This window comes from Nyctibius grandis, chromosome 7, assembly GCF_013368605.1.
Source record: "Nyctibius grandis isolate bNycGra1 chromosome 7, bNycGra1.pri, whole genome shotgun sequence".
Classification (NCBI taxonomy): Eukaryota; Metazoa; Chordata; class Aves; order Nyctibiiformes; family Nyctibiidae; genus Nyctibius; species Nyctibius grandis.
In genome coordinates, this window is record NC_090664.1 from 652,048 (window position 1) to 677,466 (window position 25,419).

At 42.8% G+C, this 25,419-nt stretch overlaps 1 protein-coding gene across 3 annotated transcripts in view; it reads right to left on the bottom strand.

Annotated features, from left to right (window-relative positions):
- MYRIP (myosin VIIA and Rab interacting protein) overlaps positions 1–25,419 on the bottom strand; it is a 262,226-nt gene that overhangs the window by 172,193 nt on the left and 64,614 nt on the right. For 2 of the 3 annotated variants that reach the window (XM_068404757.1, XM_068404758.1), the window contains exon 2: positions 3,949–4,098. In XM_068404757.1, the coding sequence (XP_068260858.1) occupies positions 3,949–4,058 (110 nt within the window). In that variant the 5' untranslated portion in view covers positions 4,059–4,098. Of the gene's footprint in view, positions 1–3,948; positions 4,099–16,735; positions 16,808–25,419 lie in introns of those variants that run through there. The other variant, XM_068404756.1, reaches the window with a different exon arrangement.

Below are 25,419 nucleotides of genomic sequence, written 5' to 3' on the forward strand. Positions count from 1 at the left end.
GTGCTGTTCCAGTGATTCCACATAACTATATTGAGCGATTCATGTGCTACGATCACATGTCCATGTGGTACCAGAAGGTCAGTAATTTTTCCTTGCAAATACATTTTCCCAGGTCATTAAGACAACCACGTGCCCTGCTAAGAAACTTTTTTCATCCCTGCCTAAGGCAAGTTTCTAAGGTTTATCGCTAGAATACCACCGCACAAATGGCTGAATCAGCACTCATGATGGTGATGGAAACTTTTGTTAGCCAACGGTCACAGGAAGATGGCTTAAGTTGCTCAGGCCATGGCCTCCTAAAGTAGCTGCTGACAGATAAAACATCTGCTCTGTTGGCAGCTGATGAGCACTAAGCCCTTTCTATCTCTTCTCCCTTTGCAGTTGTTCTGAATGTTAAATTCGGTATCGGAACAGCGATCTTTTAACCTGTCCACATGGCTAGAACATCACAGGTTGGGAACATCTACCACAATAAGATGATCCATCAGGTTTTTTTCTGTAAAATGATAATTTCACTTATTTAAAAACCCCTGACTTCTCAGCATTCCTGATCTGAAACAAATGGACAAACATGTTTGTAAATACAGCGGTAACTGTAAAAACAAAACTGAAGGGAGATTGATTTTGCCCACAGTGGAGGAGAAGAAACAGTGGCACGTTTAGACAGTCTGGAAAATTGAATACACAGGCAGTAAATGGAAACAAATACAGGCAGCAATCTCTTTCACACATCTGTTTATGTAAAGAGGCCTACCTCACAAACGCACACTTGGCCTGGTAAACTCTTGTAAGCTCTCCTCTACCATTTCTTTAAAAAAATTTTAAAAAACCCACAAAGCCAAAAAACACAAACTGCAGATATGACAAAGAAGTGATACACAGCAAAACGTTAAAAGTTCAGCCCTCACAACAGTCTAATCTTCCCCATTGCTGACATTCTGCAGATGTGTGAGCTCTGACATTCAAAATGGAGAGAATAAATTTGTCCACGAGAAAACAAACCATTAGTGCGTCCAGTCAACTTGCTCAAAGCCAGCTATGATTTTTAGTGCCCCAGTAGCCCAGCGACAGCCTCCAGAGCTTCCATGGCAGATGTGACGCATACAAGGCTGTACTACCGCAGCCTCGTCCTCAGCACACACGCCAAGCAACTCAAACCCATCACCTTCCTAATTATGCCCCATCTGCCTGGTCTGCCTGCTTCAACTGATTCACAGACAATCAAGCCCATCTATTTACAAGGCTGTGTTATAATTTTAGCCTCAATGACTGGATGACTACACTAACATCAGAGTAAATAAAAACATAACACTACTGCCAAAGAACAGCACGAACACATAATCAAAATAGAAAGATTATGGGTGAACAAGCAACAGAGAACAGTAAATATTATTAATCTGATATCAGCCTGAGTGCCATAGCAAAAAAAGACACCGAACTGATATGAAACAGTAAGGCATAATAAATCAACCACGCTAATTGCTAACTATTTACATATGGTTATCTTATTGTTATCTTACTATTTTTAGCCAACTAATTTTTTCACAAAATGTACCAGAAGAGCCTGTCTCCCAACTTTGTTAGTGTTATCAGAAAGATTTAAATCAGAGAACCACTGCTAAAAATTCTCACTGCAGACAGATTCAAAACAGCTTTGCAGCAGAAAACAAAGACGATTGGTATGGCTTTTCTCCACACGTTCATTATGTCCTTTTGGAAAAATAAACATTAATAAATGCAATATTGTAAAAGATATTGGTATATTCGCTCTAAAACAGTTGCCATTTTACTTTACTACCTTAAAAACTTTTATTAGGAGTGAAGATAAACTTCATTTCTTGTAGTATGTTACTTAACTCTTCAGCTGCTGCTAGCAAAGCAAAGCTGAAGCTATCAACCACTGAGAGGTTTTTTTACCTTTCACTGTTCTCCCAATATAATGGAAATCTGTCATATATTCCCTTAAGTAGTTCTTGGTCTTAAGAAATAACTGCTACCAATGGGAATAACCCCAGAGAGAGATCTGTGAAACAGCTACTTAAATCTTTGTGGGGAAAAAAAATCCAAAAATAAAACTATCTATGGCATGAAGAATTATACAGAAACCCTATTTTAAGAATGCATCACAGGTGAAAGCTTCAACAGTTCCACCCAAAGACTAATGTTGTTACCTGGAATGAATTACAGGAAGAAAAAAAATCTACCTTCACATTTAACTTGGTTTTGAATTTATTAACAGTAGTCTAATTATAAAATATATACACCAGTGTTTTCTTTTAAAAAAAGATTACAAACCTTGACAATATTTCTGAAGTGAAATCTTTAAAGTCCCTAAAATCATTTAAAATCATATCTTAAATATCAGCCTATATTTCAGAAGTTTGACTTTGTCAGTACGGCTCACTATTTGCAGCACTTTAACATACTTTAATACTCGCAAAAGGCATGAACCACACTCAAGAGAAAAAAATTTACATACTCGTATATAAGCTGAGTTGAGTCCATGCGTTTCTCCTACCTTCCAGTGTTTTATTTCTCTTCTCATAGTAGTTTTCTACTTGTGACCATTCAATTATGAAATGTCATGGACAACTTCAGCAGCAAAATGGTAAAACACAAACACCAGCAAAAGTTTATTTTCCGATCAGTTTTCTGTGGGCATGCCTTACATCCTCCCTGCTCCTCCTCTCACTATAGGATCTAGTTGTACAGAATAGGCAAGATGCCCCAGCATTTGCTAACTGTGGCGTGTTTGCTCCAGTAAGACACAACCAGTCACATAAAAAAAGCCAGAGAAAGTCCCCGCACTCACCCTCCTTAAACTGCTTCTAGAATCTCTTGGCTCTGTTCTGAGAGACTACCAAAAATAATCAATACAACCCATGGCAAAACAAACAGACAAAAAAAACCCACCTGTGTGCCATCCTCATCCAGTGTTTCCTCCCTGCAGCAAGCTTGCACCACCAACCCAAGCAAGAACTTGCACAGCATGCCAAAACTGAATTAGGCCTCTGCTGCAAGCCTGCTATGTTGTTCCTAATGTGCCGAGTAGTTTCAGAAAATAGTACAAGAAAACTGACAGAGAGAGGATTCCTCTCAGTTCCAATTGCCCCTAATATATATACGTAGTTTTGTGTTTATTTCAGTCATCTTCCGGCTCTGCTGACTTCAGCTTGATGCTAAATGATAAAGAAACAGATCATATCTGTGATACTAGTAGTATGGTAAGAGAATGTGCTTTTGCCAGCTATAGAGACTTCAGACTATTCTGGAAAATAAATAATGATGTGCTCCAAGAAGGTAATAAAAAAATCAGACCTAATGATTCAAGGAAATATTACAAGAAAAATATTGCATCTACCAATTCAGGACTCTGTCAGTGGCCTCTCTGTCACATACCAAAGTTCCTGAGCTGAGAAATTACCTTGCAACAAGTTCCATTTGTTTTCTTCTGGGCTGTTTCTGCGTGCGATCATTTTGTACATAGGTTACTGAAAGCAAAGTTAACTTCTCAATACAATAGATAAAATGCCCCATTGATTATCTTGGGAGAAAGAGATGGGTTGAACTTCACCTTCAGATGTTTGCATATAGACAAAGTTTCTGAATAAAAGAAAAGGAACTGACTACAGCAAGCAAACAATTCTCTTAACATAAACTTCTGTTTATGTTAAAGTCAACCACTACTTAGTCTCTACCCAGGCGACACACACAGATGATTTAGAGACCATTCCTGTGGTTTGGGCCAGGATAGTCTAAAGACAAAAATGAATTACTACTCAATAATTGAATTCATGTGGAGGAGTTTGAATGTTTATTCCCTCTGTGACAGGAATGATTATTAATGCATAGAACAACACAAAAAAAGCTGTGTTCTCCAGTTTCCCCCAAAACCAGTTTGGAATAATCCAAAGAGACCAATATTTTTAATCATGTTTTTATTCTTACCTCAGCCTTTCTTCTTCTTTCTTTCGAAGGTTGAAATCTCGCTGAACCACCTGGAGCACATGCTCTGCTTCTTCATCAGTCAAGCCAGAAAGATCCAGTTTTCTCCCCATTATATACTCTGTCCTGGATATGAATAACTATGAGGAATATCTGAAATCAGAAACAGGAAAAAAATGCAAAATAAATTTAAAGCACCGATATTTTTCCCAAGTGTGTTGAAATCACAGGCACATCTGGAAAGATTTAGATGTCACGTACTGCCACGATGACGGTATTTCCCGTTTCTGTGAATGACAATGGAGGAGAAAAAGTAGTCAACGTTATGTGTGAATTGAAGGTACTATGAAGTTTGAACTACAGTTTGGTCCATTATTTCATTAATGAACTAACATCAATTTGTTCTCATTTATTTTCTCATTACTTTTATTAATTTTGTTGAATTCTAGTAAATTCAGCTATCAGTATTAATTTCTGTAATTTGATTTATGGAATTACTTGGGCAATCATAAAGGTGTCCACCTCCACATTAAGTTACAGTTTCAGAAATATCACATCGTTTTTGCAGCTCTGTTATGCACCACTAGCAATGTATATAATAATCAAACACACAGAAGTTTCTACATTATACTGAAGAGGCAACTATTGCTGCCTCTTTGTGCATGACAACTATCAAGTGAATGAGGCTATGTAAAACACAAGCTGGTTATGTCTCAAAAAACCACCTCTAAGCAACACTGCTATGGCATACAACTAAGTGCTCCAAATAATATAGCAAGAAGCAGCATGGGAGAAAAATTCACCTTTATTTTCTAAACATAACAATTCATTTGTTACTTAGATGATGACGGGGGATGTGGGTGGTTCGTTTTTGTTTGGGTTTGGGTTTTTTGTTGTTGTTTTTTGGGGTTTTTGTTTGTTTGGTTGGTTGGTTTTTTAATTAGAAATTTATCTTCCACCAATCATCTGGTTACAGTTTTTCAAACAGAAAAAAAAACCCAAACACATGGAAGGAGAGTATTGCTTATTTTTTCTATTTTGCTTAGGCTATCAATGAAGTTTAGAATACACTCTTCATTCAAGGAAACAACACTTCAACAAAAACAAGCACATGGGACAGAAGCTTAGGTGAAATCAAGATGACAAGACCCCTCCAGTGAGACACATGCTCACCATACAGCTAACAAAGGTTGCAAAGGAAGAGTGTGTTCTGGCTTGACTCTTTGGGTCTACTAAGGAAGCTGAACAGGAACATCAACAATGAGTTAATAAAGGCTAGAAAAATGTACTTCTAAACATAATTACCCCAATTTTTGTAGAGAAAAGTGCCACAGAAACAAAGGACTATACGTAGTTTTCACTAATCCCACTTGCAAAGCCAAGAATGTATGTTAAAATTAAAGGCTGGCTAAAATATAGTGGTGAACAACTGGCAAGATTTTCTTCCATCCCACACACACACATAAATCTTCCCGAAATTTTCACCAGAATGTTAAGATTTTCCCTTGTCCCTTCACCCTGAGTCCTTGTACCACAGCTTCGCTGGGCACTGGCAAGAACAAGAGATGGTGAGGTAGGGCATACCGAGGTTATGCTCACACGTTGCAGCTCAAAGACAGAACAAGCAGTGCCCTGCAACGCACTCCTCCCTTCGGGCTTTGGGATTCCTGTTCAGCTCTGCCCATGCAAAGCACGTCAGTGCAAAGGTCTCTCTGACTGCCTAAAAGCATGGAACTTCACCACGGGAAAGCCACACCTGCAGGGAAGTTAGCAGGACTTTTCCAACTAACTTTTTTCACACCCATACACTTTATGGGAGAAACATAGGATACAAAGTAAAAAGAAATAAACCCATTTTAAGCGATTGCTGGAGCCAGTAGGGACACCCGCACGGTAGAGCTACAGCTGTCCCAGACGGGATGATGAAGATGCTGGGAGATCAAAGATGCTATTGCAGTTGTCTTGATCATCAACTTAACAACTGTAATTAACACTGTCATTAATAAGTGCTCCCTTCAGGTCTTCATCAAAATGGTTTTGGAAACTTTGTCAAAATTGATACTGGTTTTTTTTACATATACAAACTGTGGTCCATCGGTAAAGAAAATTATCCCTTTGATCCAGCTGCCAGCGGCAACTGTGAGCGTATGTTAGAAGGGGGAAATTTACTCCTAAATCTGGGGGTAAAGGGCAGCCCCACCACCTCTGATTTCTTGGGGTCAGCAAAGACTTTCAAGTATACATATACTTCCGAATCACCAGCAATTAACTATTATTCTTCATGTTGTTTATTTACCTACATGACTCTCAGTCTGCATTCCAATATTCCATTAATCTCTAAGGAACCTGTACGTCTTTTTCCCCAGGATATAATCTTTTATCATATTACTAAATCGCCTCTGCTCTGGGAATATCACAGCAGTTTATAAATATTTATAAACAATACTCAAATGTCTTTCTTTTCAGTAGATCCAGATTATGCACTTTGGAAATACACAACGTAAAATTCTCTAGAGGAAGTGTAACAAGTTACATTTAAAAAAAAAAAAGACAACAAAAATAGTTTCTCGGCTTAAAATAACTTCCAGCCTCAACTGAAATAACTTCCCTGAGGCTGCTCAGATGTTTGCCTTCATGAGGAACACTTCTTTGCTAAATCTCAAACTGAATGCAAAATTTAAGCTTTCAGAGACATTACAAGGAATAATATCGATCCCTAGAAAACTTTTGCTGGACAAATTAACCCATTGGAACAGGAAAGCCTAGGCTTACAATACATGACTGGGCATTGTTTGAGTAATGCTCTAATCTTAATACTTCTTACAGTCTGTTTTAAAATCTAATTAAAACTTCCATATCAAAAACATTTCTTGAATTTAACCTTTTCAAAAAAAAAAACCCAAAACACTAAGCCACAAAAACCCCACAAGAAGAACGAGCAAACGAAAAGTTTTTCAAGAACTGCAAGCAACGCTTCTGAATTTTAGAACAGAGAAGAGCATCAACACCAGAAATGAGGGCAAGCAGCATGTTTCCTGATCACTCACATGACAGCTAAGCTGTTTGGACTTGCAGTCTCAGCAGGAGATTAGCATTACGGGAAGGTGGGGAGAAAGCCCAACTTTTAAGTACCAACTAACATTTAAAACAGATTCTCTGCTTGACAAAGAGGCACGTTATAAAGTTAATTATCCAAACGGTCACACCGAGTGTTGTACAACACAGGCATTTTAGTTTGCTGCTGTCGCAAAGAAATCAGCGCTAGCGAGGCGGCAGCTGGAGTGCTGCATCCAGTCTGGGCTCCCCAGTACAAGAAAGACAGGAACTCACCGGAGCAAGCCCAGCTCAAGGCCACAAAGGTGATTAAGGGACTGTAGCATTTTCCACAGGAGGAGATGCTGGGAGTGCTCCGACTGCTCAGCCTGGAGAAGAGAAGGCTCGGGGCGGCTATACAGCACATCTCTGGAAGAGATAGCTCCAATACCCTGGCACCGCTAACAAGAATATCGCACAATTCTTCCCATTTCTGAGCAAATTTTTAATCGAGATTTTACTTGTTTCCACAACACAGTATCATTTTTGCTCCTGTGCATTAGTGAAATGGATACTTGAGGAGCCAATGTGACAAACTCGTTCAACCCAGCTACTTGCAACTGAAATATTTCATATAAAATACTTTTCCCTCACATGTTCTCAACTTCAGAGTCACCAAACTAAACACCAGAGCTTTTCTACTCTGTTCTGCTACTCCACCACTTCTAGTATTTTCCAGGTAGAAAACTGAGAAGAAAAAACCTTCTAGTAATTATATATTTGATTCTGTTGCCAACCAGCTCATCTTTACCTACTTCACCAGACTGTCAGGACTTAAATAATCCTGCTCGATCTGTCTTGTCATTATAGTTTGGCATTTGACCAACTTTTGCAGAAGTCTTTTAGTATTTTAAGAAATTCTTTCTATAATCAGTCAGGCAAAAACGCCAGGAGGCCTGCATGGATGAACAAGGAGCTCCTGGACAAACTCCGGCACAAGGAGGAAGCCTACAGAGGGTGGAAGCAAGGGCAGGTAGCCTGGGAGGAGTACAGGGAAATTGTCCGAGCCAGGGATCAGGTTAGGAAAGCTAAAGCCCTGATAGAATTAAATCTGGCCAGGGATGTCAAGGACAATAAGAAATGCTTCTATAGGTATGTCAGTGATAAAAGGAAGAATAAGGAAAATGAGGGCCCTCTCCAGAAGGAAACGGGAGACCTGGTTACCCGGGATATGGAGAAGGCTGAGGTACTCAACAACTTTTTTGCCTCAATCTTCACCTGCAAGTGCTCAAGCCACACCACCCAAGTCACAGAAAACAAAGGCAGGGACTGGGAGAATGAAGAACCGCCCACCATAGGAGAAGATCAGATTTGAGACCATCTAAGGAACCTGAAGGTGCACAACTCCATGGGACCTGATGAGGTGCATCCATGGGTCCTGAGGGAACTGGTGGATGAAGTTGCTGAGCCGCTATCCATCATTTCTGAGAAGTCGTGGCAGTCTGGTGAAGTCCCCACTGACTGGGAAAGGGGAAACATAACCCGCATTTTCAAAAAGGGAAAAAGGAAGACCCGGGGAACTCCAGGCCAGTCAGTCTCACCTCTGTGCATGGCAAGATCATGGAGCAGATCCTCCTGGAAACTATACTGAGGCACACGGAAATCAAGGAGCTGACTGGTGACAGCCAACATGGCTTCACTAAGGGCACATTGTGTCTGACAAATTTGGTGGCCTTCTACAACATCATTAAGCCAAAATGAGGCATAATTAACACTGATCATAGATTTCTTAATCTTTTTTAAACTGCAAGAAATCCAGGTGCTGCAGTAAACAGCATTGCAGATATTCTTCCCTTTTTGTGGGAAATAAACTGATGTCCCAAAATAACAAGAGGGAAAAGATACTCATCAGAAATACAAAGCCACCTCTTCAGACGAAAAATTAAATACAGCCCAACTGACTTCAACACGAGGACTTGTATCTGGGGTACTGCATTTTAAGTAAGATGCAAGACAAATATCTCAAAGAGGATGTTATTCTTTGTACCCACACTGATTTTCAATAAGATTTACTGCCCACATTTCCGGGTCTATAACCAAAGCAGAAAATTATCTTCCTTTCAGCCTCGTACTAATTTTATGTGAGATTTGTGTAGAAAACTGAGCAGCTTACAAGTTCCTGAGCAAAGTTAGATTTGTTTCATTGCGGGGTGTGGGGTGAAGCAGCAGGTTTTTAAAAGAACCATGAAATTAATTCTGTTCCTTCTGGGAGAAATGCTCCTTATTAATGCAAGTTATTACAATAACTGTGTGTACTTCTTGTCTAGAAGAGTGTCAGGACATACTATAATGGGGGAAATTGTAAATCGTGAAGGTCAAAGGTTAGCACTGGGTGTTTTTAAATTTTAACCTATTTAGAAAACAAACAGGAGTTTCATATTCTTCTTGCTTCCATGTCTTACATTATTTTAAGCACCAAATATGAAACAGCAGAAGCAAAAATGCTCCACTGAAGTCACATTTTACTTAAAAAAGAGTGGCATTTCTCACCTAAGGATGGCACCCTTCCAGAGGCAGAACACAGCACACTAAACTGTTTCTAGAAACTAGGAACTATTTTATTTAAATAGCAAAGTTGTTTTTATAGAAAAAGACTAAAGATTACATTGGAGGATGGCCTTTGTCATCTACCTTCAACAGATTCAAAAGTATATGGACGTCATTAAAAAGATAATCTTCATAATAAATTGTGGTAATTTTGTATCTATGTATCAGGCCTACAACTGATAAACAAGCATAAATCCCAGTGGGAATTCAAAATGGGAAGAAGAATAATCTTCTCACTGGTAACAGTGAACTCCTAGAGGAAATGTTTGTCCAGAATTTGGCACTACAGCTGCTAAAGATCGTAGGTCACCTGGCATATACTGCTAGCATGCATTTCACTGTCATTGGCTTGCTAGTTACTGTATCTTCTAATTTTACTTCAGCCTCATCTCCAATTGTTTACTCTGAATTTAGGGAAATCATGTTCAGCTCTATTTTCTCTACTTAGTAGCAACTGTCTCATGGAAGAACGCGTAGTCGAGATGATGGGTCTGACAGTATTCTGACTGTGTGAGACTGTTACTCTTCCCGAAACGAGGAAGACAGGTTGGAGAAAAAGACAAAACTGGAGCAGTAATGCGCCGACACACAATTGTATCGTGGATGATTGGCCTCTTTTCCACCTGCCTTCAATCCAAAGCATGAAATGCAGCTCATTACTGTAACGGACTGTTGACAACCTGAAGGCAAATCATCGCAGGTCAGGGAGAAAGCCAGCGTGTGCAGTTAGGGCATGCAACTGATCCCCAAGAGCCTAATATGAGAGATTCGCAGGTCTGTAAGCACGAGGCTGCAAGGGCTCCCCTCTGGATGCCCAAAGCGGGTCTCAGAGCTTACTGCTGCGTACCCAGGCTCCCCGCACAAAGAGAACAGCGGCCGCTGAACGGAGTCAGGTCCCTTCCTCCACCTTCCCATCAAACCCAAACCAGAACACACCCGGCAGATCAGCCTTCACACTGTACTTCCTCAGCTTCAGCCATCGTGAAGAAAATACTAAACCAAAAGCGCATTTGTATTCCCACCGCTCTCCTCAACGTTAGCTCAAGATGCCATCATCCCATCTTCATTGGCCTGAAGAAACTGAATGATACAGAAGGTCCACTACCATAGGAGCTGTGGAGCAGCATGTGACAAGTATGTGTTTTAAAATCAAATGCCTTTCCCAGTACCACAGCAGCCACTATTTGTAAGAATAGCTATAGAGGAGCATCCCACAGATAACATTCAACCAACTAACCACAAAAATACAGGTCCACCGAGATAACTCGTGCCAAAGCATCGCTACTGCACAAAGTGGTGCTAAGGCTTCTCATCCGAGTTATTCATACCTTTAATCTGGGGAAGAAGACACTGAGAGAAAAGGTGAAGCTTTTGTAAAACCTCAAGCATCTCTGGAAGCACTATGCATTTTACATCTGCATATAAATTTAATTTTGCATTTTAATGGTACAAGCAAAAGGGTTATGATAACTTAAGAAGCTCATCATAACTTGAAAGCCATGTTTTCATCAACCCATGCAAACTACAAAAGCCAACAGTTCAGTGGATTGCTTGACTGCTACCAAAACATCCATAATATAAAAACCAACCAATATACAAACACACCACAGGCATACTTAAAATATCCTACACAATAAAATTGATTTTTTCCCCCTACACCATACATTAATTGATATTCTGCATCCCTCTTGCTAAATATCACTCATCAGCATATCCTTAAGTTCGATCCAAGAACCAACCTTTGACTGAGAGAATCTTTCTGCAGAACTAGGACAGAGACAGAAATTCTATTTTTAGAGGTAAGAAAATGCTTCCAACAGCAGTTGCCACAATGAGGCAGTATTCTCTAGTGCTGCCAGATGTGAAAACAAATTTAATACAGTAAATCACTGCTAATTCAAACCACTGACAGGAAACCCCACTGCAAATTACTGAATTTTACAGATTAGCAAGTAAATGAACGAAATAAAAACCAAAAATAATACTGTAAGATGGTGCCTTCTGCATTCACTCTGGCACCTGCAAAGTGCTTCTAACCCTGATTTATGCTAGAACAAGCAAGAATCATAACAGATACAATAGTAAAGAGTCACATCTGTAATGCCACATGTCCCACTTCACTGAGACTTAGTAACAGCCTGTAGCTGGCTGACACACAACTTATGCCCCATGCATGGAAAAAAGCGTTTCAGAAGCAGGCTGCCTCTGAATTGTTTAGATAAGCATTTGTTAAGTGACATAAAACTAGAGTAAAATAGAGCCAGAGCTGCAGAAATCAAGCGAGAGCTGTAGAAAGCCTCTGAAAACCAAACTAGGAGCTGGGTTAATCTGTCAGGTGGGTGAGTTAATGGATTAGTTTGTTGACGCTGGGACCTGCTCTACACTGTGCTTAGAAGAGGCTCCGCTTTGGACCCAAGCTTGGCTACTTTTTTTTTTTTTATATTGACAGGGCATAACATAAAGATAATCTGAGCCCTGGCCAACAAACACAAACCTGAAGTTCTGGATGCCAAGTTCATACAAACAAGGAACATTTACATTCTAGCATAAGGCAGTCAGGCACTTTCTGAAGTTCAAATGCCAACTTCACTGTCAGGTTTTGACTGCTGGTTCACTCATATTTGGATCCAAACTTGAGCAGCCTCACAGCTCCTTTGCTTTAAACTAGGGAACCAAAGCAGTTCACCCTCCTACAGGTTTAGAGAATCAGCCAGCCAGCACAGGCACCTTTTTGAGTCCCAGAGAAACTATTATTTGATCAACTTAATCAAGTTAAGCCACCATCTTTAGGAACTAGCTAAGACTCCTCTGTTCCTTATTAACTTTTTTTTTAATGCAGTTCCCTGTATCAGAGCCCACTCTTGAAGACTGAAGCAGCGTTACCAGTACACTGAAATAGCATGCTCCTCTGATGAGCCTACATGAAGAACATCAGTTTTAGGAAGAAAATTCCTGTTTCTAGTCCTCTACCTTAGCTTATCCCGATTGTTAGATTTCCAGTATCCACCATAATAGGCCGTTTGGACCTTGATACAACATTGACACCAACTTTCCTCCCAACTGAAAGCACAGCCTTAGGTATTCTTCACCTACCACAACTACATAGATGACATATTTCCACGGAGGAAGTCCAGTTCACTTAATCGTGTGTGGAACCTGAGTCCACAGTATTTCATCCACTGATTCCCCTCTTTTTGACCTGTGATACTACCTTGCAGCAGGAATCTGAAGCCTCGTCACTAAACATTACAAGAGAAGTAGGGGGTGGAATAATCAGGTTGATCTTCCTCTACAGGTGAACTCTTTTCTTCTCATTTGTGACTCAGCCCATGACTTTCATGCTTGTGTTGATTAACATATGGACAATTTTCAGCACTGCCTTTTAGATCAAGCCAACTGAGACTGTAAAAAACAACATGACCAGATTATACCTTTTAGAATCCTCCCCGAAGTTCTTTCAGTTGTTTTTGAAACCTGACGTTGCTCCAACTCACACACTATGGTTTAACTTAAATCCACCTCACGGTCTGTCAAACAAATGTCAAAGCACTTATGACAGCTAGATGCAAGCATTGAGATAACTTCCAGAAAGGCAGACCAAGCACTCCTGGGGATGACCACTGAGGGGCAGAGGGATCAGTTCTCTCAAGGGGGAAAAAAAAGGGAAATCAATCTCTTGCAAGATTAACAATGGTTAGAAAAATAGATACATTCTGCAACGCGAGGTATTTCAGGAGAGTGTTTGTTGCATCTCTGTCAACAGCACTTAAATAACATGCTGAACATCCACGCCGCAGCAATTGATGATAATGGCACAAACTAGCACTGTTCTATTTGGATTGCCCTGTGACACAACACCCTGTTCATACAGCCCAAAAGGGACAGAAGAAAACCACATTAAAATGACCTTCTTTGTCAGAAGTAATGCCTAACAGGCAAAGAAGCTCTTCTTGTATTAGTTTCAGAAGAGATAAAACGCCTCATCACAAAAGCAGAACAGAAAATTTACTCCTTGAGTTGTAAACATGTTTTGCTTTCTTTCCTTTCCAGAAGGAAAACAACAGATTATGTACTGTCTTCCTCCAAGAACAGAAAGTTAGTTTACAACAGCAGAGCCACATATGATTCTGCATGGAGGTGGGTGGAGGGTGTTGCAGAAGGGATTGTTTTGTTATTAATAAAACCCAAATATTTCAGGCTGTTGCCTGGCTTCAAGACTCATTAGAGCCAGTGGAAATGCCATGGCCTTTAACAGCCTTTGAATGAAGCTCTGCACTTGAGATGGCTATCACAAAGAAGAGACTACATCTTGTTTTCTACAGTAAATTACCTCAGCACCCTTTAAACAGACTTGATCCAGAAACTATGGCTGCGTTAAGTCACTTAGCTGTTTATTCTTCTCCATCAATAAGCCACATATGTTACAAGGAAGAGTCCAGAAAGAGAAGATTTTTGGAACTGCTGCGCAGCAGAACTTGAGCTTGGGTCTTCAGCAGTACGACAGGCTAGAGTTTCCCTTCCCACCTGCCAGCCAGTGCCAGCAAAACTCAGGACGATGACTTAATTGATTGCCATGAGTCACCTTGAGACAATGCCATCGAAAGTCTCCCGTCTTCAAGATTAATCTCCACAGGGGTAAGTTCCTCCACTTCACTAGCTGGTATTTTATTTGGAGGTGTAGTTTGCCTTGAAGAATGCAAAATTAATTTCCTGTGGTAATGCTTTATATCTTAAACCAATAGACAGTAATAACTGCAATAATCTGAATACCAAACACCAATATTAGTTTTTCTTTTATGATCATCAATTGATCAATAGGTAAATAGAGCATATAGATAATAGGAAGTAACAAGAGGCCTTGAAAGTAAGCTGCTATAAACCTCTGAAAATAAGAAACCTGGGGCTGGTTTATCTTCTGGCTATCAGTTATCTCCAAGAATCTGGCTAGTAAATCACCTGCCAGGACCCAAAAGGAAGGCAAATAAAGCCCTCCATGGGAAGGCTGGATTAGTCCGTTCAAACAAATGAATGGGCTTTCTCAAAGAGAAAAATTTGTCCCTATGGCTTTCATGGAACTATATTCAACTGGTTTCTTTCAACTTGTCCAACTTCCCAAGGGCAAGTTAAGGTGGTTTACGCTGCCAAACAGCAGTTTCCAGTCTGATAACAGGGCACATTGATGTTGGCAGCAACACAAAGGAGTCACATTTTCATACAGATGTACTGTTTATGAACAATAGTGCATTTGGTACATACAGATTTTCTCCAGCATCACCCATGAATAGTTTAGGGATTTTTTTTGTTTAAGCAGAAGTTCTTCCAGTGTTCTGTTTACTGGAACTATTAAGCAAGAAAGGTGAATTCCTACTGTGTTCATACACTTGGGTATACCCTATATAACCCAAAAGCCTGGTTTAGCGATCAGTTGTCAGTGCACTCAGCTGTATTCATCGAGTTAGGGTGGAAGCAGGAGAACAACTCAGGAAAATAAACAACATTTTTAGCTTCGCTTTCATAATCTTGCATCTCTCCTACACAGCACTGGTTCAGATGAAGACATTAACCTGTCTGAAAGGACAATATTGTGTTACTTGAATCAGCAGCAGGTGCAAGATGCCAGTCCTGTCACGGGGGACAGTGCTCTTTAAGTACCTCTCATCCCAGCGGTGGCTGCTGGGGTGGAATTGACTCCTGGGAGCTCTCACTATCCATTAATGTACAACAGCTGTTGAAAATTATCTTCTCCTGTTTTTAATTGCTATATGCATCATACTAAGTTATCTGACAAATTCCATAGGAAGGCTACAGAACGCTGAGTACCTTTTTGGATGCTCAGGGATAAAGCATCAGTAAATACGCTCTGATAGAATCTGGTACCTGAGTAACGACAGGTAAGGTAGTAGCCTGAGGGATTACATACAAGACACAGCACCTGCTTTTTAACACAGCTCTGTTCACTTTCTCAAGCTGGAGGTGTGTAGCAAGCATTACTGTTCGATGCTTAACCGCAAGGACAGAGTCAGTGGTCTCAATGCAGTTCACAGGGAACTGCTGTCACCATTAATAAGCAACTATAAAAACCTGTCCAGCTTGATGACAGTTCCCTCAAAGTCAGAAAAACGTCTACTAATACGAGAACTAAACTATCTTTCCTTCCTTTCTCTCTATAGCCTTCCAGAAAAGGGTTATCAGAGGAACAAGTAAAAGCCTTTATTGCCAAAATCCTTGCTGTGCCTATTCTAACAAACTCAGGCTCCACAGCGAGACAGCTACCCACATTTTCAGAAGCGCAGGAAATAGTAAATAGGTAGGTATAAGGCAAAAACCACCATTTATCAAAATAGATTGCTAGATGCAGTTAACATCGCTGCAAACACGCTTGAGGAGGGACGCACACGCGCTCTAAGGCATTTTGCCATCTAATTTGCTTACGTTCTCCTAAAACACAACACAAACCCCAGCGCAACGCGCGCTCCTACTTAATTAGATTCCCGAAGAAAAGTCAGCCCGAGCCAGATGGTATTTTCCTCAGCAGGTTCGACAAACTGACCTTGATACGAGGAAAAAGCACGTTGCTTCTGTCGGAAGGGTCAACTGCAAGCGCGGAAGGCGTAACGCACCCGCGGAAAGGGAGCGGAGGCACCGCCACGCAGAGCACCCCCGGGCTCGCGGGGAAGTTGATCGAGAGTTAAACACTATAATAATAATTAATAATAATGAAAATAATAAAAGCAGCACTCCAGTGACGGCGCTCGAACAGCCACGCTGTCCGCAGAACGCTACGAAGCTTCTCAGACATCTGCCCGGTAATTAAAGCAGCCGAATACCGCGCCGCTCCCCCTCCGCACGCACGCGGAGCCGCTGCGGAGGAGCGGCCCGTCCCGGCCCCGAGCCCCGCGCAGGGCGACGGCCCCTCCGCGGCCGCGGGACCCGCCGCCCGGCCCCCTCACAAGCGGGGCGGGGGGGACCCACCGCAGGCCAAGCCCCGACCGCCCCCCGACGGGGCGCTGCGGCGGGCGGCCCCGCAGCCGCGGCCCTGCCGCAGGCTCCCTCAGGGCGCCGGCCGGCCCCGTCGCTCACGCTGGCCGGCGACCCCCCGCCCCTGCCCCAGCCCGCGGGGGGCGGCGGCTGCGCCCCCGGCCGTACTCACCCTCGGCCGAAGGCTGCACCAGAACGGCAGGCGGGCAGCAGCTCCCCCGCGCTCGGGGTACGGGCAGAGTCAGCGGCGGCGGCTGCGCCCCGTCTTTCATGCAGGGAGGGGGCTGCGGCCGCCCCGCGCCGGCCCCCTGCGCGGAGCCGCCGGGCACAGGTGCCGCGCTCCCGCTCCGCACCGGCCGCCGCAAGGCGAGAGCCCGCAGTCGCCGCCTCCGCGCCCCCGCCACAGGGCGCTGCTGCGGTGCCGGTGCGGGCGGCGGCAGCTCCCGCCGCGCCCCCGCCGGCACCTGCCCGCGCGCCGCCGGCCAATGGGCGGGGAGGGGCCGGGCGAAGGGCGGGGCGGGGGCGCGCGCCCCCTCAGCGCAGCGCGCGGTGCGGAGCGCGGGCCGCGCCCCCCGGCACGCGCCGGCGGGGCCGCCCTGAGGGGGCGCGTGCCGCGGGGCTGCCCGCCGCCGTCACGGGGGGGGACACCGGCGGCCCGTCGCACCGGCAGCTGGCCAGGTACGGCGGCCAGGCCGTGCCGGTCTGTGCCGTGCGGGGGATGCGGGGCGGGCGCGTGGGGGGGGTGTCCCGAAGGGGAAAGAGCGGCCGGTGGGTGCGAAGGGACGAGGATCTCACCCGTACGGATGCAGCCCCCCGGGAAGCCTGGTCAGTCACTCAGGTCCTCAGGGAGTCACCGCTGTAATTAGGCTGCGCTTTTTTATGTCCTGCGTCGCTGCAGATTGTTCTGTATCAAGCTAATTACTTTTCCCGTGGTGGTGTTTTTTTCATCCCCGTTTTCTCATGCTTGTTTAACTTCAGTTTAAAATAGCTGCAGCTGTTCACTGCGAGGTACGGTTTTATCTGATCTCAGTTGAAGTGCCTTGTCGAGACGGATGTATTCAACAAATCTTGGCAGGTTTTCAAGGAAAATATTTTCTAGGAGAATATTTTTGTTTACATTCATTTCATGGTACTACAAATAAACTGGTTTATCAAACGTTTACTTCTCTGCTGACCTACACTTGTCTGTGTTAGTGAAATGGGTGCCGCTCTGTGAGGCAGACACAACATTCATTTCAAAAGTGTATGTAAAAAAAAAAAGCTTTAGGAAGTATTCTGCATCAAATCAGGAAGAATTTCTTTACAGAAAGGGTTATTAGCCATTGGAAGGGGCTGCCCAGGGAGGTGGTGGAGTCACCATCTCTGGAGGGGTTTAAGAAAAGCCTGGACATGGCACTTAGTGCCCTGGTCTAGTTGCCATGGTGGTGTCAGGGCAATGGTTGGACTCGGTGATCCCAGAGGGCTCTTCCAACCTGGTTGATTCTGTGATTCTGTGTGAAATATTATTTTGTGTTTCCCAAACACGCCTATAGGTAAATACATGTCTGGGTATTTCCCAAACAGAAGAAACTTGTTACTTCTTTAAATAACAAGAAGAAAAAGAAGCAGTCAGTTTCAACAGTAACATTCTTCAGGAGCAACATGACATGGAAACAAATATGGAACTGACCAAAAGGAAAGGTCCCTCACTGCCTGTATTCAGAGAGTCATCAACAACATGCACTGAGCATTTTTAATAATTGAAAAAAATATCTGGGTAGAAATCCCTCTCCAACCTTATACTTCTAGCTGAATCCCTGAAAGAACATGTTTTAAGAGCAGCCGTTGATATCAATTAGCTATAATGCTTATGATTACACAGCTGTGAGATCAAACAGGTAGAACTGTGCCCCTGCTCCTCACACCCAAGCTGAGAAGCTAATGCTAAGTTGAGTTCAACAGTAATGTTTCGCCCTTGCCTCCACGTTGTGTAATTAGGTACACAGAGAGTTTATACCTTTCTCTGTAGTATTTCACATTCTTCTCCACTGGACACAAAGCTTTGGACTCAGGGCTCTTTTGTTCCACACCAGCACAGTAATCAGTATGTTTTCACTCTGCAACAGCACTCCACGGGGAAGGTATTAACTTACAGCACACTTAAATCAGCCATTAACTGACAGAGCGCAACTGAGAGAAGGGAAAGAGAAGAACAATGCACAAGTGAAGAAATACTGTAACGGCCTTATGGACAGTGTGCTGGACTTCTCTATTTGTCTGCATCCCCTCTCTACCTGTTGGATGTCCTAGTTGTCTTCATCTACTGGTTTCGGTGTCTCACTTCAAAATAAATCAACTTCTTTTTGCATCTGTAACAAATATTTTCTGATTGGTGCCATTCACAGTAAAAAAAAAACCCTGACTAAAATATTTTTTTCACCCCTATAGGCAACTTCATAAGGCACAGGTGGGTGCAACTGAGTTATGTCGGGCTTTCCCTAGAATCACATATGACACAGCCATTGAATAATTAAAATAAGTATCTAAATAAGGACACAGAATAAAAAGAAGTCTCAGGAAGAGAACCTCTGCAGCCAAAGGTGAGAGTCAAGTAAACAAAACGTGCCCGACCCCCTTCCCACCCAGCACCTGGTGACTGCAGAGAGAAGCAGGGCACCGAGGGGTGCGAGGGGTACCGGCAACAGTGGGGTGCTCATCAGGGAATGGGCAATGCCCTATATATTTATCTTACTTCCTATAGCTCTGGAATTCCCAGGCCTGATTACATTCACAAGAGAGTTAGGTTAAATTGCAGGCCGTGCAATCTTTCAGGGACAATAACCTCAGCGTGGAGAGAACCAAAAAAAAGTCAGACCCCCAGTATGCATCTGCAGTACAGCAACCATTCTGCCACATGGTGCTGAATGAGCTGTAGCATGGAAAAAACTTGTAAAAAAATAGATAGCGGATCTAGTAATAATGGGGTGCAGGACAAGAAAATAGGTATTTTATTGGTGGTGAGCTGCTCTTGTCACAACACAGCCTTTTTCATAAAGAACAAAGTCATCCAAACGTAGGCTGAAACAAGCAGGTGGGTTTTACTTGGAAAGCTCAGCACTAAATCCAACAGTGGCACAAGCTACACGTGGCTGCAGGGGCCGACAGGTGACTCCTGAGCCTGTCCCCAGGCTGTGCTGGGTGACCAGCCAACCACACTTGCACAAGAAGGGCAGGGCAGGCTGAGTGCCAAGGGCCATGGGAGCCTGCCTTAGCCCGGCAGCGGGCACCCCAGGTCGGGTGTCCCACCCTGCAATGAACTTCCCTCCTCCCTCAGCATCCATGGAATGGGGCTTGCGGCCATAAGGAAGATTTTTGGAGTGCAGTTCCTATGGTCAGGAGCTTTGGCCATCTTTTGTACAGCATCAATTGTCGCAAAACCTGCAAATAAATTGTTTTCAGAGAAAATAAAATCTGCACTGGTTTGGTGTCGCTCAGAGGATACACAGCGGGATGCAGAGAGAGGGTGTTAGCCAGCGCACTCAGTCACACTGGGTTACACAAAGGGCTTTGCTGACAATCCCAGACCACTCCAGGGGGACTTTGTGAAGTTTGCTTTCCAACTGTCAAACCCTTCTCAACAACGGCAGGGTTTTTCAGCGAGGAAATTGGGTATACGAATGTGGACAGTACCTGCTGGAAAGACACAAGTCACTCTGTCAGCCACTGGGACCGATTAGGAATTTATTGCAGCCTAATGCTATCTCAGGGCAGAAAATACAGCCAGGAATAAGTCGTTAAGTGTCTCTTGCTTTCAGCAGATCTGTTGAGACCTCAGAGTATTTCCACAAATGTAACAAACAATAATTTGATGGTAATAACTTGGAAGTCATTGTCACCTTTTACCTTAGAGTCTTAAAGAACTTCATAAATTAGAATTATTTTATAAAGTGTGTATGCACAACGTGGAGTATTACGATAATTCAGGTCAACCCGTTAAGTAATTCATAGCCCATAAGCAAATAGGAAAGAAGTGAAAGAGCTGAGAAGAATGGACAAATTTTTGATAGTATTTAATATGTACAGCATACAACGTGATACGGCATTTTGCCATGACTTTTCTTCAGAGGTTTCAACCGTCAGGTTCCCTGCCCTGCGAGACTCAGTGCGGGGAGAAGCTCTGACAAACACTAAGTGTGAAAAGAGGAAAAGGAAAGCCGAGAGGAGAGAATTGGGATTATATACATATGTTAGTAAAGGAGACAGCTTGAAGAAGTTTTGTTTTCTAACTAGCAGCAGACCTTAAGCCAGCTAACACACTTTGAAAAGAAACCAACGTACTGAAGTCTCACAACTGGGATGGAAACACCAGCAGACAAACTGTAACTGATGCAGTAAAAATCATTGGTTGCAACCAGTGGTGGGATGGTGGGAGGGGGTGTGTGTCTTTTTGTGTGTGAGGTTTTTTTTTTTTGTGATCAATTAAAAGATAACAGCAGGAATATGAGCTAGTAAAAGAGATGGCAGAGCAAAAGGAAAAAAACCAATACGGTGGTAAGAGCTACCTATGATTATTGGGAAGAACAATCCGAATGGGAATAAAAGTTTGAGAAGTGCATGTGATGCTGACCGTGCTGCTGCTACTGCAGGTTTCCTCATCGACACAGGGTGCACAAATGCGAGCGTGAAGGTGTCTGCAGAAAATGCTGCCTGCAGGGAAATGAAGGCTCTTTTACTGCTCTTCCCTTATTCCTGCCACCAAATGCACATGGGTGAAGATAAGATTCAACTCCTACAATCCTGCACGTGAAAAGAAAATTCTTAAAAAGTTGTGGTGAGTTCTTCAGTTTCCCTGAAGGATGAACTTAATTTTGTGACAGTGGTTGAAACACACAAGGCAAGCGTCCTTCATGCCCAGGGTTGTTTTTATATCAATCTTTTTCTCCACTTAGCCCCACCTTTCATGCAGTAACTCCCTCTTGCTCACCAATCCGAGGACAAGCAGCGGCAGGAGGGATGTGGTCCACTGAAGTTTTTCTTCAGAGCTTCATTTATGCCCTGTGCAAAGTGGCACTGGGGGTGTGGTAGCCCCCTTCAACATGGGTCAGTACTGGTCTGTTCTTTAAAAATTAAAAAAATGAGGAAAAGCTGCGTGGTGCCCAGGGGAGGAATGAGAAAAAGCATGCGAGTCTCCAGCTGAACAGGAAAATGCTCCTGTTAAGTCAGCTTCGATGTCACAGCTTCAAGCGCTGAACAAACAGAGGAGCGAGTGTTGGTTTAGCTCTTGTTCTCTTGTGTTCAGTGCTATTTTCTTTCAGCTTCATTTGGTTTCTGTGTATCAGAATCAACAGCTGGCTGTGAAACTTCGGGCTTAAAATAAACCCCTCTAAACCCGCTCTGCCTCCAGTTGCTTCTTTTGGTTTTACTGGTTCAGTTCTCCAGCACTGTCAGAAATGGTTCATTTGCTTCTGAACATAACTTTTGCTTAATGCCTCTGACGCCTAGAGCCAGACTACAGTCAAGTAGGTTGTTTTTCATAGAAAGACCTATTAAATACTTTTCTTAATCAAATAAATTGAGCTTTTTCATTATTTGATATTATTAAAAATTAAATTTTAGAAGCTGTCATCAACCCAACTGCCTTGGGCTAAAGCTGATAAATGAAGGTGATGGTGTTAAGAGCTCTTTCCCTCCTTATTATAACTCTGTACGTACAAACTATCCTCAGATACAGAGAGTACACATTATATAATTCTCTGCTTATATTTTGCAAGCAAAATCACAGCAATAATGTAACAAATCCTCATGAACAATCTTAAAAATCCTAGACAGTACAAACCCAGTGAATTTCTTTAAGAAAGATTAGTCAAAGTTAAAACACTTTATATTAACTTCTTATATTTTGTATATATTTATATATACCCTGAATAAAGTAGTTTTCAGAAATTCTTTTTTTGAAAGAAACCCTAATCCTGACAGTAATTTCTGCATGGAAATGGGGTCAACAAAACCAGCTGAGCAGAATTTTCCAGCCTTTTATTTGGAGGATATAGGATTTAACCACGTTTGAGATGCAAAGAAAAGGTGAGCTTGCTCACTTTTTCCCCTTCTCATTAGACTATTGCATGGAAAAACGTAGATTTTAATCCACACAAGTGTTTACACATTTACAAAACTTTTATGCAGCCATCTTAGATACAAGTCCTTACTTCTGTGATATTCATCTGTTCAGAATCAGTACCACATGGTTGAGGAAAAAATGGATGTTGTGAACAGCAAAAATGCCCTGTGACGGTGGGACAAGCTCTTTGCCAATGACAGTCTGGTTAGTGAGCATGGCTGAGCCAGGGAAGCAGACCATATTAATTAGATACACAGACCAATGAGATTTACCCAGGTACAGCAGTAACAGATATTCTGAGAAACTTGTCTCCACAATGCACCTAGCAGAGATGGACATTACAATAAAAATCATCGAGCAAAAATTATTTCCGTGATGACTCTTTCATCCAGGTAGTTTCTCCGTTGCCAAACACAAAGCTCAGAGACAAATGCAGAGCAGCAATAGCTATGGCAATAAAAGGAAGGTTGCCTGCCAGCACCCGTTCCCAGAAAAGAACTGAGTCAAAGTATTAGGAAAGTAGATGTGTCAGATCCTGGCACATCTAATCATGTTATTGTTTGACATGTTCTTGCACAACTTCTCACATGCCTTGATTACGCTCAGTACCCTTTGGTGCTCTGTACGAGCCCATAGGAAATACATTGTGCTTGTTTCAAAGAGCTTACCCCGTGAATGCTCTAATTCCCCTGCCTGGATTTTCTATAATCAGTTTGTTCCTTGGTGTTTTCTCACACACAAAGTAAAATTTTTCTTATTTATCTCACCCCCAAAAGAGCATGGGACACACTGGAGCAGGATTATATTTGTCACAAGCTGCTGAAATAACTGTGTGGTTTTATGCAAATCAAATGCTCCAGGGATTGTCCCAAATCCACACAAGTTGGGGTTGGTTTTTTTTGTATATCTGCCTTGGGACCTCACAGCAGCCATTTTACTCTTCCATCTTGTTTTAAAGGTATTGTGTCTGACAGGACCGTGTCACTTATTCCACCTTGGCTCGTCCTTGCTGAGGGCTGCAGGATCACCCCTGCAAGGCCTACTCCTCCCCTCCTTCTGCTCTGCCCAGATTAACAACATCTTAGTGCAAACTACATTTCAGGAGTTTCCTATTTTTATAATTCCTATGAGAACTACTTTTCCAGTTTGGAAGCTGGAGTATATGAGCCCTCCAGTATACCCAGGACCAGACGACATACACCCTCTTTCTCTGCTCAGCTCTCAGACTAACAGGGTGTGTCACTCCAGACAAATATTTATACACCAAACTTAATTTCCTTGTGCAAGTTCCTGGTGAATGTATAAAAATGCAGTTAGCTCCATTTTAAAACCTCAAATACCCACATCTATTAATTAAGAATGTTAAAAGGGGAAACTGGTCTCTAATTGCACAGCTCAAACTGTTCATTTTCCTATGGGTGCCAATTATTATTGTTCTCCTCAGCGGCATCTCTGCTGTAGGCCGTGGGGTAATGAAGAAAGCTGAGTAAATAGTGCTTATAAGATATCTGTGAATCATTAACAAAGTCATTAAAACAATTACAGATGATTTGTACGGAAATAGGGTCTAGCACAGAGAATGTTAGTGTGCACAGGCAGTTTGTGGTACCAGGGATAGAAAGCTCTGCAGCCAAGTCTTAGTCCAACGGTCTTTCTCATAAAATGACCCTTTCTTTCCTGACGTCCACTTTGGAGGCCCCCAGTTGTTTCCTTGTGGCCACTCTTACAAGGGATTATTCTCGTGCCTTGGCTGTGTGCCGACAAGACAGCTCCGTAACAGGAAAAATGCCTGTGACCCCACAGCAGGGCTCGGCAGGGCTGACAGCCTGGTTGCCCTCGGGGGCAAGGATTGGACCCTAACCATAAAACAAATATGAAGTTGCAGGCCAACATTTATTTACTTTAAATACAGTTAGGCATGAGCATGACCACCAATGGCCTTCCTGGGCGGGTGAGTTTTCCATGTGTCACTATCAGCATGCCACACACACGCTATCATATTCCCTGCAACAAGTTGCCGCTGTCTGGATCCTCCCTGTATACAAATCCACTTAGATCAGGCCTCCATCAACACGTGCAATTAAGCTGTTACAGCCATCACTGCTCAGTGGCTTGAGGAACAGCAGATGGCCCGCAGCTCCTACTGGAAACTTCACCCCTCTTTAGTTCAGGGCTCCTGGTTCTGTAACTTTATGTCCTCATGCCTGAAGAGTGAAGCTGGAGTGGTCCCGTGGTGGCTTCTGACATGCAGCCCCACTCCTATTCCCACACCTGATGCAGAAAAGGGAAGAATCCTCTCTCCTTTAATTAAAGTATCTTAGGTGAAGGTCGTTAATCTTTCTTTGTCTTTGAAAGTGCTATGGAATGTAATCCTTGAAAAAAACAAGCCCCCTACAACTATGTACTGCTGTCATAGAAGAGACAACAAGGTTTCCACAGCAACTATTAGTGGTGACCCAGTGTACACCAGAAGTATTATGGGACTTCATTACTTGTAAACCATTCGATGGTCTATATTAAACAACATTAATGGGAATAGATTCAGTGAGTTTTAATACCGAATCCCAGTTGATGTACTTGATGTAAATAGCTCTACTGCAAGCTATAATTCTTTCAAAAAAAAAAACCACCCAAAGAGAACAGCAAATAAATTGTCAGGCCAATGCTGCTGTAAGACTTTAGCTTTTATATCAGAGGCTCATTTGTTTCACTTGCAGCTGTATTGCCCTTTCTTGAAATTTAATCTTACCTCTACTGGA